Here is a 16059-nt window from a genome sequence, read left to right as displayed (position 1 = left end):
CCCTAAAAAGCAACCCTTATGAGATAAGTGAAGAGCAGGAAGCCTCTTTTGCCTATATGCAGACAAAACAATCCTGCAAGAGCCCTTATGCTACAATTGCATCAAGAAGATGAGCCGTCTAAAGGATTACCACAAATCCTGCAGGAACATTCATTGCCTGCAAAAATGGTGTACTATATGTTTCAGCTAAGTAAAACTAATGCCATTTCCAATGAGCTTATCCCATGCACATGGGATTTACGCATGGCATAGTTTCAACACAATGATCTAAATGCACATTTATTCACGTGCTAAGAGAACAATGCAAAACCACACATTAAGCACATAACATGAGCAGCCAACCGCAGCCACTGCCCCATCAAGGGCCTACAAAAAACGTGCCTCCATGGCTGTCTCTACTTCTCTCTTGCGCTGTTCAGAGCAGCTGTGCAATAGCGCCAGGAACAGAGGACACTGATGGACTCTGAATGATGTGCGTTTTAAATGAAGCTTGCTGGGAGAGCCAAGTCCCAAAATACTGAGTATACCACAGATAAACACATATGAAAAGGAGCTAAACACATATGAAAAAGAGAGCAATCATACAAGTGCCACATGCTATTCTGTGACCATGTTTTTTTTTTCATGCACTACATGAAATACGTTCACCAATTTCCCGCCAATAAGCCAAGCTAGGGTGCCTAGCCAGTTTGAAAGATTGTATCGAAACCTCTATGATGAAACACCTGCAGTCCACGTAGCAATTTCAGGGGTTTTATTTGTTTCTAGAATTCAGGGTAAAAATTGGGCAATATATTTTCAGCTTAAACTTGGGTACAATTTGTGTTATTCAGCAAAAAGCTTGATAATTCAAGTTGTTCATGTCATCTTTTGGAGAAATGATATTGCACTATTAGCGTTTGCTTCTGCGTGGAACTTAAGACTGTATTTTGACCTCATTATTTTCACAAAGACTATCAAAGTGGAAGATGCATTCAGAAAAGCAGCTTACCAAATCAGATATTTTTCTCATTTATTTAAATCATATTGCTGTGTAGATTACGATCTCCTGCATTCATTTAACATCGCAGCAACATACATTTCAAACTTATCCTCAAATTAAGCTGCATCGTAACAAGAGCTGCAAGAGGTTTAAAATTATCAGTTAATTGAAAACACCCATCTGGAATAAGCACACGATATCCACGAATTATCTTGTGATGTCTTTAACTTTATGCACTGGGAAACCTGGTTTGCTAGGAGGGGCATTTTTGGGGAGAAATTGGGTTCTATCCAATTTTTAAAAAATCCGTTCGAGGTAGAAAAAGTGGGTCAAACCTCAGTTTATCCAAAAAACGAAGAGCCCTAAGTCTATGTATGTTTGTTCAAAACCCCTTCTTAGCAATACCCAAGTCCCGAAGTATCCTTTGTCAGCACAAGGAAATAACAGTCCACTGCTGTGCTGTGGCTGCCGAGTCATGCTGTTCCTTATCACAAAGCGCCAAACCTGCAGTGGTGGCTCAGTGGTTAGGGCTCTTGGTTGCTGAGCCTAAGGATATGGGCCCAATCCCAGCCATGGCAGCCGCATTTCAATGGAGGTGAAATGCAAAAGGCGCCAATGTGTTGATGTCAGTGCACATTAAAGGTGCACTAAAGAGGAATCTGGACTCGTCTTTTTACCGCGAACTCGATCTACACGTTCCGAGCATTCTTAGTTATTGTCCTGTGCAGCCGATTTCCCTAGTTTAAATCAGATTAAACGTCCTAGCTCCCGCCTTTTTTTTTAACTCAACGCTGAAGGTAGGAAAAGTCAACCAACGCGTGGAGTGCCTTTAAGCCAGTCCCGTGGCAGCCTGCCACTCTGCCATCAACGGAGTGACACGTAAATCAAAGAGTCCACGTGTATTTTTATTTCCGTAGGCCTAATTTGCGGCTATGTTGTCTGCTGCGACTAAAATTGTTTATTCAAAAAAACCTAAAAACAAAAAAGCGAAAGCGAAGCCGCCACGGGACTGGTTGAAAGGCATTCCACGCGTTTGTTGACTCCTCCTACCTTCAGTGTTGAGCTCAAAAAAAAAAGGCGGGAGCTGAGACGTTTAATATGATTCAAACTAGGGAGACTGGCTGCACAGGACAATAATTTTTCACTCCCTCCTTCATCCCGTCCCTTAGGCAAATTGAGGTGTTCACCGAGAATTGACACAGTTACTGCACCCTTTCTTTCCTCAAAACCAATTTTGAAATTTGGGAGCGATAGAGTCCAGTAGCCTTCAGAAATCGATATGAGATGCACAGCCTGAACCAAAACCACTTCCTAAGTTGTATTGGCAATAAGGTGGTGGCATTCTTCAAAGGTGAAGAACCTTCACACAGCTTGCATACTCTAGAATTTGATGTCAGGTATTTACTCGGAGCTATCAAGAGCTGCTTCCCTATGCTGCACTACTGATACGTTCGCGGTGCCCTTCGAAGATCATGCACTTTTGTGCACTTCAGTAAGAGACAGAAATACCTGATGTGCCACTCTTGTGCTGCTTAAGTTCATCTACTGGTTTGTCTTAAGAATTAGTGACCATGCATTAAAACATTTTACTGTAATAAGCCCTAACACAAATCAGGCAAAAAAAGTTAGTGGGACAGGTGGGCATTTTACGAAATTCCTGTTGACATCAGTCTTCCAGCATTTCAGCACGACAACTGGGCACACATCACTACGTCCTGCTACACCAAGTCATGGAATAGAAACAGTATTTCAAAAAAGATTTTTTGGGAACGAAAACGATGGAGTGCTTTAAGACTAACCATTGCACCTGCAACCAATACTGAGAAAACACAACAGCACTGCAAACAGCCTAATAAGCAAGTGCTTCAGACAGGCCTGTGTCATGCGATTATGCAGTCAAGTCACAATCTACAGGCTTGAAGCATTGCCCTTACTGCATGCACTCACTAATGGAAGACGACCACAACATGGACATGATAGCAAACATTACTGCAATGGCTGAACTGCAGAAGTTGGCAAATTCTTTTCTCTGGAGAAACACATGTGACTGAAGTGTACAAGTGTATAGCAGAGATCATGTATACTTGCTGCCCTATACATATGTACAGCTCTAAAGCCCCCTGCAATTTATTTCAACGCTTTGTGCTCTTACAATCATTAGGCAGGAAGATTTCTTGGTCCATTCAGCCTTTGTTTGAGGAGTGTGACGAGAATCACAATAATGCATGCGCTTGTTTGTTTACCTTCAGCTGTCAGGCGCATTAAAGGGACAGTGAGGAGAACTGTCAAATTTTTTTTGTTGGCAAAATCTGATAGTTCGGCATTTCATGGCTTTGTTGCCGCTTGTCCGGGAGCGAAAGATGCATTTATTTAAAAAAAATTTGGATTCGAAGTTGAAAAAGTTTTTCTCGCCGCTCCCATTCAAACTCTGGGCACTCTTATGACGTCACGGCGCACTCTTATGACATCATAGGACGGAGTGATGAGAAACGTGACAAACGCAGACTCAGTGATTTCTGGCAGCTAGCGGTGCAGTCTAGCAGCAGCCGAAATGAAAGCTACTGCCGCTGAACGTTGAAGGCATCTATCGGGGGTCGCTACTGTCGCTTCGTTTACGTTTGCACCGGCGTCTTTCAAGGGTTGCAATGGATCCCGTTCCCGAACACGACGACGAAGTTCTCGCAAAAACTCCGGCCTGCATTTCAGACACCTCAGCCCCACAGAGCGTGCGATGCTTTTGAAGGAGCACGGTTAGGTTAGGCGCCGGCGGGTCGCTTCCCCATTCCTCAGTGAGCAGCCGTTGCTAATTAAATATCATAACCCCAGTGCAGGGAGTCGTGAGAGGCGAGGACAAGGTCGGTGCGTCGCGCCCATCGGAGGCTGGCCGGGCTTTGGGGCCAATGGATTGCGATTCCTTGAACGGCGCTGTTGCATAGTGCAGCAGGCGGCGTCGAGAAGGTTTCCCACGGTTGCAAGGGCCAGGTTATTTATTTATTTTTTTTTGGCACTAAAAACAAATGGGTTCTCAAGGGCGCTCCCGTTTGGAGTTGGCGGCTTGAAAGTGAAGTGCGACGTACGACGCTTCAACGGGTTCTGTGCGTTTCCGGAGGTACAGGGTCCACTGGATAGGGCTATCTCGCCCACTTGCATGTACAGGGTTGTCCACTCTTAGTTATATAGTGGCTCCGTGCTGCCGGCGATCCGCGAGGCGCCTCTGGCGGGCGCCATAGAAACTATAGCGCAGGAGCAGTGAGGGCCATAGGCGGGGCTTCGCGCATCGTCTGCTACAGTGCGCCTTGTATTGCGGTGAAGTGGGCTTCAATTTTTGCACTGCGTCCGCATAACGCCGATTGGTGAAACACTTTAGACTAAAGAAAAGACTGCTGAGAAGCCTATCAGGTGAGCTTATCCTGTTGCAGCAGCAGTAGCAATGTCTACTGCTTGCCTGGTTGGGTTGAAACCCACAAATGAGAACACTGAGGAGAAAATGCGTGCCACGTAATAGTCGAAGCTTTCTACTACTGCAGCAGCACTAGGTTCAGCAAATATTTCAAATATTTGGCGTCTTGCTGTGCAGCTGGTAATAAATGATAGCAAACGACTGATTTTATCTGCTGAAATCACGGCGCAACGAAAATTAACCGGAGCTGACTGATAGTAGTAGAGGTGCAGCTACATTTTCAGCCACCCATTTTAGCTTTGTACAGATTGGGTTAGACGGCCAGGTAGACTCATCAGCATTTGAAAACAATCCGTAAGGCTTACCAGGGCCTCAATCTTCATCTTCGCATCGCTTGAAGTAGTTTTTAAGCACATATTTATTACAGTTCACAGGTCGCCGTAGCATAAGGATGCCGAACTTTGTTCCCGCTAAATTCCAAGTGTGGCTGGCGTATCGAAACAGAACCTCTTGAATCAGGTATGTGAACAATTTAGTCGGCCGCCTTTCAATCTACCCCAAACCGTTTCACCAAGGCTTTTGGATGAGCGGTACACGCGTAATCTGTTTATCCGGTGTACCGTGGCATTGCAACTTCCCGGTTGCGAAATGTCCACGACGAAGTTTACCTATAGACGTAAACTGGTCAGGTTGCCCCGCTGTCTCCCAGCGAGTGCAACTGCTTTCGCGAGTCATTCAGCGATTAAGATTATAATAACGTTGCCTTATCACAACTGCGACCCAAAATATGATTTCTGCCTGTCTAGACAGAGATCACAGGTGCGTGTGGTCACTTTAATGATTTCTGCTCGTGGGCTGCACTAAACGAAATTTGGAGAGTGCCGGAGGACGAAAGGCAGCTAATTGTAGATTTATGTCTGAGGGGATACTCGCAGCAACGAATTGCAGCACAAACTAATTGTGCATTTCACACAGTGAACAGAATAATAAATGCGTAGTGGAATGAGGGCAGGCTTCAGGATGGCCCTCGGCAGCCTCGCCGCAGGCTGACAAAAGATGAAGACTTAGAGCTAGTAGCTGCTGTGGTGGACCCGTTATGAACGTTACCAAATATACCATTACATGAGACATGAACCCATCCTCGGTACAGCGGATTTCGAACATTTAAAATTCTCATGGAGGATACGTTCTTGCGCATCAAGACAATGTGAGGTTTCCATGACACTGTTGCGCTGCAGGATTCCTCGCCTTAATCTATATTTATGCTGTTCTGGGTTCACGCCGTCGAATCTATGTGCGTCGTGCGGGGATGTTGAAACGATAGATCATTTCATCCTCTACTGCCGGCGGTTTGCACGGCAGAGAATTCAGTTTTTGCAGAGCCCTCTCGCTCAATTTGGGCTGCCATTTATTCTTCCCGTCCTCCTCTCCTTCGATGCAGCCATCAAAGGGCATGCCATTAGGCAGGTGTGTCAGCTTCTTCACAAGTATATTATTGAAACCAGGAGATTTTTGTGTTAACTTTTCAATGCTTTCCCTTGCCTCTCAAAATTATTTTCTTTCTGATTAATCTTTAAAATTTAGTTATTCAACTCACAACGTTTTGTTTCCTCTATTTCCATGCCGATTTCTTAAAGATCTCTCAAAATTCGCTATTTTATTTTTCTCTCAGGTTCCTTTATATTTATGAGCCACTTGAAATAAACCTGGCTGAGTTTTTTCCTGTTTGTATCTGCACAAAACCCTGGCTGATCCTCTACCGTGCGTATGTGCCATCGTATTTGAGGCAACAACAACGACAACAACAGTAACACAATGACCTCCATACGGGAGCTGCAAGTGGAGCTATGTTTGGAGCATGTATCTGCCACTAAAATCAAGCGCCACCTTTACGAAGGTGGCCTAAAGAGCAGGACTGCTTCACAGAAGCCACTTGTGCGTGCTGAAAACAAAGCGAAATGCCTGCACTGTAGCAGACGACGCGCGAGGCCCCGCCTACGGCTCTCACTGCTCCTGCGCAAGTTTCTAAGGCGCCTCTCGGAGCGCTGGCAGCACGGAGCGAGATTCTAACTAAGAGTGGACGACCCTGTACCTTCAGATGTGTACTGTGAATGGATTAAATTAGCCAAGAGCTAGAATAGACCAACTCCGCCCAACTGCCGAAGCTACTGAATGGAGCCGCAAACAAACGATTTGGAGGAGAGCAGAGTCACGGTCTCTGCAGGTTCCAAATCTCTTTTTGTTAACTGTCGTGTATCCTGTCTCCCGTCCCTAATAAACGATTTCCGTTAAGTAGTTTGAAGTTGACTGGCACAGCCGGGAACGTTTCGCCGGGCGAGCATATGAAGACACAAGTGCTCCTTATACTGGTAAATGCCTTGTACGATCACCGACCACCGTGCCATCATAGTTTTTCATTGACCGTGGTGATCATCTGACCAGCCTTAACAGGCTCCTTCAAAGGTTAACTAGCACTTGAAGTGGCACTTGGAGTTCCTCTGCTGTTCGGCACTTGTAAATCGAGGCGCATCAAAAACAAAACCACGGGGCACGCGAAGTGCCATAACAAATCGAAACTCTCCTGGCTGCCTGTGGCGCTGCCAAGCATCAGTTTGCTTTGCTTCCAACATTCAGGTTGTCTTTTGTTTTACTTCCCTATGTGATAAAAGTGCACTATCGGTTTCAAAACAAAACTTACTTCAATATTGAACCGCACAACCTTCCTTTGCCAGCCTCAGAAATTCGTGGCTTCCACGTAGGAAGGAGAACTCCTCCAAGGTGGCATCTCTTGTCCTATGACGTCATCACATTTGTACTTGCAAGATTGGCCTGTGACGGCAATACCTGTATTTTGGTTCTTGCTATTTTCTACCTTGCAAGAGCTTTGTTTTCAATAAGAGTGGCGTTTTTGTGATCAGGAGCTGGTATTCTATCGATACAAGCCAACTTCAATTACTCCTGTGTCCCTTTAAGAGAAATTTATATGAAATCAAGTAGGCACTGGAAGCCTTCACATTTTCAGTCATCAAAAACTACCGGGCCTGCAAGCCACTACTATGTAAGCAAGGTATGTGCAAGAGGTACATAGTAGTGACCAGGTCTCAGGGTGGCACAGCCTTAGTGGAAGAACACTGTGCTAGTGCCAATGGTGGCTACCTATTGTCCTCGGCTTCAACATGAAAGCACTGAAAAATCACTGAAGTGGCAGTGCCCCAGCTCAAAGAGATGCTTGAACACTGCATCACGGACCCAACTGGAACTTGAAATTGAACGTAAGGCACCAACCTTTTAAAAGAACATTGGTTTCTGCCAAAAGGGAAAACAAGAGTTAACCAATCTGCACAAAAGCTGCTGAAGTTGTGCAAATTAGTAAACTTTCAAATTACATGAAATAAGTGCTTCACATTAATATCTCAGCATTGAATGGGGTCGACATGCACGAAAATCTTCAATATCTTCTTGGCCAGAGCTGCGGCGACCGCTGCGTTTCAAAAGGCCAGCAAAAGCAGAAGACCTTACTACATTCTATACACATGCAGTTTACAGTAATAGATGCCTTACTGAAATTGCACTGCGTAGTAACTCTGTCTGTGACAATATCAGTGATAAAAGTTACCAGCACAGTTTACAGTACTGAGACAACAAGACCGCGCGTATCGCGCACCTTACTCGTCACAACAAAGTCGTACAGCTGTGCAGCAAGACATGCCGTGGTCGCGATCACGGACCAGTTCACAGTATTTTTGTCGCTACTTGTGAAACTTGAAGAAAAAAAGTAGTAAAAACTCAAAAACGTTTTGTCAATCTTATTTAACAACCTTGAAGCAGGCATGATTCCACACCCTGTTTAATATAATTGATGAACTACGCAATGGCGGGGCACAAATTGTTTCGCACAAATCGGTGGCAGCATTTGAGACAGAACTTTGAAGCACAAAAGGTTACGAAATGCTTTTGCATTTGACAGGGCAGCTAATGTGCCTCCGTTCTGAACAAAACAGTTTAGTACACAAGGAGGCAACTCCTCCGCCGTGCAGCTACCAGGCCAAAGTATCCACCATGTGAAATGATCTCTCCAAGATCAAGATCAAAACACCCAGGAAATGATCAGCAATGCCACACACAAAAACCCAACCCATTTACAAAAACGCAGACGTAAAGCGAAGCAAACAGCAGTCGGAACAGTGAAGCAAAAAAGAAAAACATACTGCCGCTCAAAACAGTCAAATCTTAACCTCAAATGGCCCTGATCAAAGAGAATACAATTAATATCAAGCAATAAAATGCATACGGACACTTCCACTTACCTTCTGCAACCAGCAGGGCAAGTGAAACGCAAGGTAGCAGCCACAACATAGCCTTCAACCTCGTTCTCATCTTTAGACAACAATGACGACTACCGCCAGTCGCCATTTTATCTAGGGTCGCAGCAGTGATCACGTGACGAAAAGGCATGCGTAAGCGTGGAGCAATACACTTACTTTGTTTGTCGGTTTGGTGCGGTAGTCAGCGCCACCTTTAACAGGCTTCACATTGCGTTTAGGGAGTTTGGCGGCGGCCGTATTTCGATGGAAGCGAGATGCAAAAACGAGGCAAAGCACTGTGCAATGTCAGTGCACGTTAAAGGGTCGCAGAATATCGAAATTTGTCTAGAATCCTACGGGAACTCTTCCCCTCTTTCTTCTTTCGCTTTCACCTATGGAGACAGGAAAGGGTTTCACCCCTCTTTCGCACCGTCCTTCAAAGCGCGCTTGCCGCCAACCGCGCCGCACGTACACTACTACTACTACTACTACTACTACTACTACTACTACTACTACTACTACTACTACTACTACTAATAATAATAATAATAATAATAATAATAATAATAATAATAATAATAATAATAATAATAATAATAAAGGGTCAGAGCAGGTTACGAAATAATAATAATACGCATATTTTTAATAAATGTCTGACGACATCGACATTTCCAGTGCAAATGCAAACCACAAAAGTAGTAGTGCTTTTTAAAAAGGGAAGCCGAAATGAATTGGGCAATTACCGTCCGGTGTCTACCTTACCTATATTTTTTAAGCCCCTTGAAAAAATAATACACTGTAGGCTTGTAAATTTTGTTCATCAGTGTGAAATATTAACGAAACACCAGTTTGGGTTTAGGAAGAATATGTCTACAGAATTAGCTCTGCTTCACCAGAAAGAGTATATTTTAATACAGTTTGAACGCAAAGCAATAGTACTCAGCCTATTTGTCGATTTTTCCATGACATTCGACCTGGTGAATCACGATGTTCTGCTGCAGAAGCTGGACTTTTACGGTATACGAGGGTGTGGAGTACAGTTATTGCAATCATATTTATCTCATCGATGTCAAGTAGTCCAAATAAGCAACTCGCGATCACGAGTGCTGCCACTGCCTTGTGGTGTTCCACAAGGCAGCTTATTGGGCCCCTTCTATTTAACCTGTTATAGATGATATTGTTAACACTAATCAGAACGCCAAATTTATTATATACGCAGATGATACCAGCACATTTTTTTCTGGTAATAACATCGATAAACTTATCACTGATTGCAATAATACCATAGTCAAACTGCAGCAATGGTCTTTATCGAAATTACATGAATATTAACGAAAATAAAACAAAAGCAGTTGCCTTCCGGCCGAAAAATAAACCTGTTTCTCCTCATGCCAATATTGTTTTAAACTCTCCTCCTGTTGGCATTGTTGACCAGTTTAAATGTCTAGGCGTTATATTCACTGCTAATCTGTCCTGGGAATCGCACGTGAATTTTGTATTAGCCAAACTTGCTAGAATAACCGGTGTAGTCGGTCGTCTCCGATACATGCTTTCTACTAAAACAAAAATATTGGTCTATAATTCTCTTTTCTATCCACACGTCAACTATTGCCAACTTGTCTGGGGCACAACTACTTTCTCTAACATACAAAAAATATTCCATATGCAAAAACGGTATCTACGCCACGTGTGCAATGCTGGTTATAATGCAACCACTGCAGAATTCTTTCACAGGGCACATGTTATTACATCTCACAAGCTATACCGCTACCGTTTGAGTGCTAGGTTTAAATATGAAGTGAAAAAAAAATATTCATAGCCTCGATGCCTTGGCACATTTAGAAAGAAATGAGAAATGTTATAATACTAGACGTGTAGAAAACTGGAAGGTTGCTGTACCATGCTTGAATTCTGGTATGGAGCGTTTGTGTTTTTCTCTGCCATCTCTTTTAAACTATTATCAGTCACTGAATTTTGATTTATTTAGTTGTTCCACTGTTACACTTAGAGACCTGTTTGCTCTTTGACTAACGTGATTTCATCTATTCTGGTGTTTGTTTAATCTAGCTCAGGACTTTTTCTTTTCTTCTGCATTTATCAAGTGTCTTGATATGCTTATCGCTTGTTCATTCTTTTGTGCTTACGGTGTTTGATTGATCTGGCTCAGGACTTTTTCTTTTATTTTGCTTTGATCAAGTGTCTTGATTTGTTTATCGCTTGTTTATGCTATGGTGCTGTCTAGACGCTGCCTTATATATGGGTCCGCGGACTCGTCAAGTTGCCAAGTGGCAGCTTTTTTTCCGTGGCCCCTCCATCTGTAGCACCTGATGGAAAATAAAGATCTGATTTGATTTGTATGAGGTCTTCTATTTCTTTGCCCTGGCTAGGTACCCTGGCTATGTTGAACCGATCCAAGCACCCCGTGCCAAAGTAGAAAGGGAACCCGCGGACACGGACGCTGAAAATCTTTGTGTGTTTTATCAGACTTTTAGCGTAGTGGAGACGCTCTTGCGTAGACGTGTACTGGTTTACCGGGCGCCAGCTGCGAACGCGCAGTGGTAGGGGCGCGGCCAGGCGGGGCCATTGCGCGAGCGCAGCCGGCGTCCGGTAAACCAGTACACGTCTACGCAAGAGCGTCTCCACTACGCTAAACATTTCTGTTGTTTTCGCGCTTCTTTTCAACATGACCTGGTGCCGGCTATCCTTTAGTTCAGTGTACATGCATGATTATTATCGAATGGGTAATTACAGAACACCGGACCTGCAACGACGATAAGAAATAAATTGCACCTGCAAGCAAGAATGTTTTTCTTCTTGTAAATGATTAAGGCCTCTCCTCTTTATTATTATTATTATTATTATTATTATTATTATTATTATTATTATTATTATTATTATTATTATTATTATTATTATTATTATTATTATAGAAAAACAAACCTCACCCTCGGCTAACCGAGGATGATGTGCTTTTCTGTCTCCTAAGTGAGGAAGAGCCCCTTCTTCGCGTAGTGCTTACCGTTGTCTGCTGATAAGCCACGTGCACAGCTAAACCTAAATGCTGGACGTTCTCTGCAATTTGCTCTCATTACTGAAGCCGGAGAAATACGAAGATGGCCTCACAGCCATTCAGCCTCATTAATAAGTACGCACTCAATCTGTGTCGACCACTGTTCTTGTTCTTCTTACTCTTTTGCCACAGATGCCCTTGAGCCATAAAAATAAAACACCATCGGCTAATTAATCGATTAAGAAATAATTCGCAGATCAGCAGATAATTATATATTCAGCCAACTGCTAAGCTTCCCATTAAACCGATACAGTAAGGTAAAATGTGCGGGACAGCCTGCGTTAGGTGACGTATATGTTAATTCCAATATTATAGCGAATTCGGTTAAAAATAAGCCGTGTTGACTCAACGTACACTGCGGGTGGCGCGCCGTAAGCGCGGCCGTTCAGGGTTGCTTCAGTGAATGAAGGGCGGAAATTGAAAATTTTTACAGCTGCGTCAAAAGCAGATTGAAGCACGCGCGGTGACGTGCAGATGAATTGCTCCAGAGCGCTCTCACGAGCCGTACTGCAATGTGATCCGGCGCCGAATCGCGCGCATGCCCGCCGCGCAACGCACCGCCTCAGTGGCGCCGTTTGCTCTGACCTCTACCTTCTACGCCGCGCTTCGGGACGTTTCGCCCTTTCCACCAAGGTGCCCATACACGGACCACGCCGGCACAAATCGGCGCTCGGGGATCAGTAGCGTATTACTTCCCGGCGGTGAATTCACGCTGCGGATCGTAGCACACTCGCGGAGTGATGACGCGATGCTGCAGACATGTGGATCAGCTTGCTCCGAACAATTGTCCTCTGCGTCCTCTGGGACGTGGAGGACGAATATGATGCTTACAGAAGGACGTCAGCGTGGGCAGAGAGAGAGAGGAACAAACACAGCACGTGAAAACACGCTTCGCCTGCGGTGTTCAGTGTAGGATTGCAGACAGCTGAGCGTCACGCTTCCTACGCGCGTGTGTGCAGGCGATTGACGATCTCGCTGGAATTTGGACACGCTGGAATTTGAACTCATACCCGTGCGTGCCGTAGAAGTCCTAAATTACTCCCGGGTTAGTGCGCAGTCAATAGCTGAAACACGGCAGAGTCAATCGCGGTCGGTCCTGTATACACCTGTGGCTGCACCGACGTCATATATTACATAGTGGCTACCATGTTTGTCCTGTCGTTCTCTCGTCAATTAATGGGTGTTATTTCGCGCTTCGGCTGCACTTAGCCATGTTTGAGACCAGAATCGTGGCGAAAACCTGCCCGATTTTTCGTTTTTTTTTCTTATCCCCACCTACTCCAGCCTGCACTGTGAAAGATATGGTCCGCGCTCTGTAATGGCAAGCGTGACGTCAAATCACGAAATAAATAAGGCGGTCGCGAAATAGTTGGATCTGTCCATAATCTTAAATGTAAAACATGACAATAGACAAGCTTAGCATAAAAACAAGAATATTGAGTACACGCTGCAGCGACGCACCGCACGCCGGCGGACTACCAGCGCGCCTGCTCCGCATCTAAGCCGAAGCGAACGGTGATTTGGAGCTAGCCACCATCTATCATAAGAGGTGTAATCCTGTTATCAGTACACTATAACGCAAATAATCTCTTATAAAAATTAAAGTACTGCAGCAAATTTCCGCAACGTTTGCTTCACCGCATGGCAGCAGTGTCTTGTGCAAAATGTGCACGTCAGACCGAAGGTTTCCCTCAGCCAGTACTCCCTCAGCCTCGCCAGTCACCACTGTTCCCATCGTTACGTGGTCATACAGCGTCTTCCCGTGAGTAGGGCTGCCAGCAGGTCACCGCGGCTGCGCATTCGACCCGGCACTGCGGACAAAGTGATCGCGGAAGTGCCGTTAGGAGAACTTGCCGCTTGCAGGGGCGCGGCGCACCATTCGATATGAATTTTCTGCTCAACACGAGTTCGACAAACACGAATACTTTTGCATGGAATTTTCTTGGGGATGCTTTGGCTGTTCAATAAAGACAATAATTCGATATATCCTGGTTTGATGCATTCGGTGTCACCTAAGGCTTAAAGTCAGGGGGATCTCGGAGGGTCTCAGGCACCCCTCTAATATTGACGAAGGGTATGAGACCCCCCACCTCGCCTTCACTGTCTTTGGGTATTGGCGAATCGAAATCAGCCCACAGCAATGTTTTTTTTTTTGGTTTACGTGGCTTACTAGAAAAAAAGCTCGTAAAACTTTTTAGTCTAAGGGACTAGCGCCGGGAACGAGCAGCGTAGTGAACCTGGAAATACACGAAGTCACTCAACATTGGGCACACAGTAGCGAAAAAGAAGTGCCTAAAGGAAACGTAAAAGTTGACGAACAATGCAAAGCCGCGCGTGTTCATACTGAACACAGGAGGACGACAGCGTCATTAAATGCACATTTTATTGAGGACACGCCAGTAAAAGAAAAAAAGGAATGTCTGCATCAGTCCCTCATGTACTTTGTCGAATGTAAGGCATATGAGAGGATGCCTAGTTACTCAAAATGTTTTGCCAGTAGCACTATTGCCATCGCGGTCCACTGACGTGGAAGTTTCAGTAACGTCTCTATTGGCTTCGGTTCTGCCAAGTACGAACACTTTGCAGTGGTGCGACTAAGCGAACGCAGGCTCCCGCACAGCGTGGATTCATGACCTGTGTGCCTTTGGGACTTGCTACCGAAGATCACTGGGGTGCCAGTTACATCGAGACCAGTCCCATCGAGATGTACGTCGTCAGTTATCTGCTGGCAAGGAGGGACTTTGACGCCAGAGCCCGTACCAATTCCAGCACGTTAGCCGTAGCCATGCAACTGATGTTGGAGGCGCTGGAGAAAGGCAGCGCGCCCGGCACTTCACGGGAGTGCCAGCATCGACCGCCTCCCCATGGACTGCGCACGTCAGACCTTCTAGGAAACGAGGAGGTATCATCTGAGAAGGCCTGCTTCTTCGTGCTGGGCAAAGGCGACTCACTGTTGGACATGGCCTTCGAACCACGCGTGTCGTTTCAAGTACGACGTCCAAGCGTGCCACGGCGATGCTCTAGGCGCCCTCTGATGTCCTCGGTAATCGTCCAGGAGCTGATACGGGCCTTGCCGCCGGAGCCCACGCTCAACTGTGCAGTGCTTTCGACGGGCATCCTGGGCGGAGCGGGCTCCGACGTGCAACCGCCACTGCTCTTTGTGACGCAGTCCGAGGAACATCTGAAACGTGTGGATGTCCTGGCCTGCCGGGACAGCGAAGTGGTCGTGGCCATCATGAATGAGATGGCGGCGGGTACGCTGGCGTTTATCGTCCCTTAAAAGGGTGTAAAACCACCCAGCATCCGTAGGGCCCGGTACCAGACCCCGAAGAAGCGTTACTGCTGGACTCCGTTCCGGGAAAGCTCTTCGCTCGTGGTCAGTCCTAAGGTCCGGGGGATCTATTCTCGAAAGCGAGGACTGTGGTGGCAGCATTGGTTGCGTGTGAAGTCCTTCGAAGAATGCTTGCCTCTTGAATCAAATTTCACCAGTCCTGGACTAAAACATTTATTTTTTTTTTATTTCTGCGCTCTTGTATTCGTTGTTCGGTATTCTACGGAATTTGGGGAAATCGTGAATTTAGATTAGGCCTCTCCCAATAAACCTTCGTTTGAACACAGCTCATTCTCTAAGTTTTTCTCTCTTTTCGCCCTCCTCATCTTTCTGTGCGGGTAATAGTAAACGGAATTAATATGCACTATCAGGGACAAAAGTTTCCAGGACACTTGAGCGGCAACCAAAGCCAACAGATCTGCTATAATAGCCAGTGGCTCATGACAACCCTTGTGGAGGTGAATGATCAACTAACCTGCTCCAAAGTATGAAAGTCAAAGGAGGTGGTCATTGGCAGGTATTATATTGATGCGCCTAGATAGCGGTTTGCGTCTCTGTGACAGTTTTGCCCCCAATAGTACCAATGAGCCTAATCGTTAAGTTGCGCGTGCAAGTACATGCTACCATCTCCGCTGTGCTTATTGCATTTAAGCCGGATTTATTAACGAAATGGCTCCGTTCGCCTCCGCACTAAGGCTGGTGCCGCGAATGTAAGTACGCCGGAAGGCGCTTGATTAGAAGCAGAACCCCGGAGATGGCTTCGTTGCGTTCCGCGCCGATAATTCTTGCCTTTACGGCTGCGGCGCCAACGCTGAAATCGCGGCGCAGCACGCCAAGGTGACGGCATACTCAGTTCTTTTAACGAATACCCCTCGAGTGTTATTCTAGCAACAGTGACTTCAAATTAACGATTGCTTGCAGGGCCCCACGCACAGGCAATGAGCATGGGCCGCATGAAGCTCCAATGCTATG

The 16059-nt window shown here is 45.6% G+C and overlaps 2 protein-coding genes across 2 annotated transcripts in view; one reads left to right on the top strand and one right to left on the bottom strand.

Annotated features, from left to right (window-relative positions):
• tkv (serine/threonine receptor kinase thickveins) overlaps window positions 1–8802 on the bottom strand; it is a gene marked incomplete at its 3' end in the record, with an annotated part of 43050 nt that extends 34248 nt beyond the window's left edge. The window contains 1 exon segment of the mRNA XM_077648741.1: window positions 8690–8802. Within this exon segment, the coding sequence (XP_077504867.1) occupies window positions 8690–8795 (106 nt within the window).
• A 5583-nt stretch (window positions 8803–14385) lies between these two features.
• On the top strand, window positions 14386–15036 carry LOC144116134 (putative ATP-dependent RNA helicase DDX4). The gene has a single exon (XM_077650836.1). The coding sequence runs from the start codon at window positions 14386–14388 to the stop codon at window positions 15034–15036; it is 651 nt and encodes a 216-aa protein (XP_077506962.1).
• The last annotated feature ends 1023 nt before the right edge of the window (window positions 15037–16059 follow it).

Source organism: Amblyomma americanum, chromosome 1, assembly GCF_052857255.1.
Source record: "Amblyomma americanum isolate KBUSLIRL-KWMA chromosome 1, ASM5285725v1, whole genome shotgun sequence".
In the NCBI taxonomy this organism is placed as follows: Eukaryota; Metazoa; Arthropoda; class Arachnida; order Ixodida; family Ixodidae; genus Amblyomma; species Amblyomma americanum.
The sequence above is the reverse complement of the archived record's forward strand: the minus strand, read 5'-3'. Positions and strand labels throughout refer to the sequence as shown.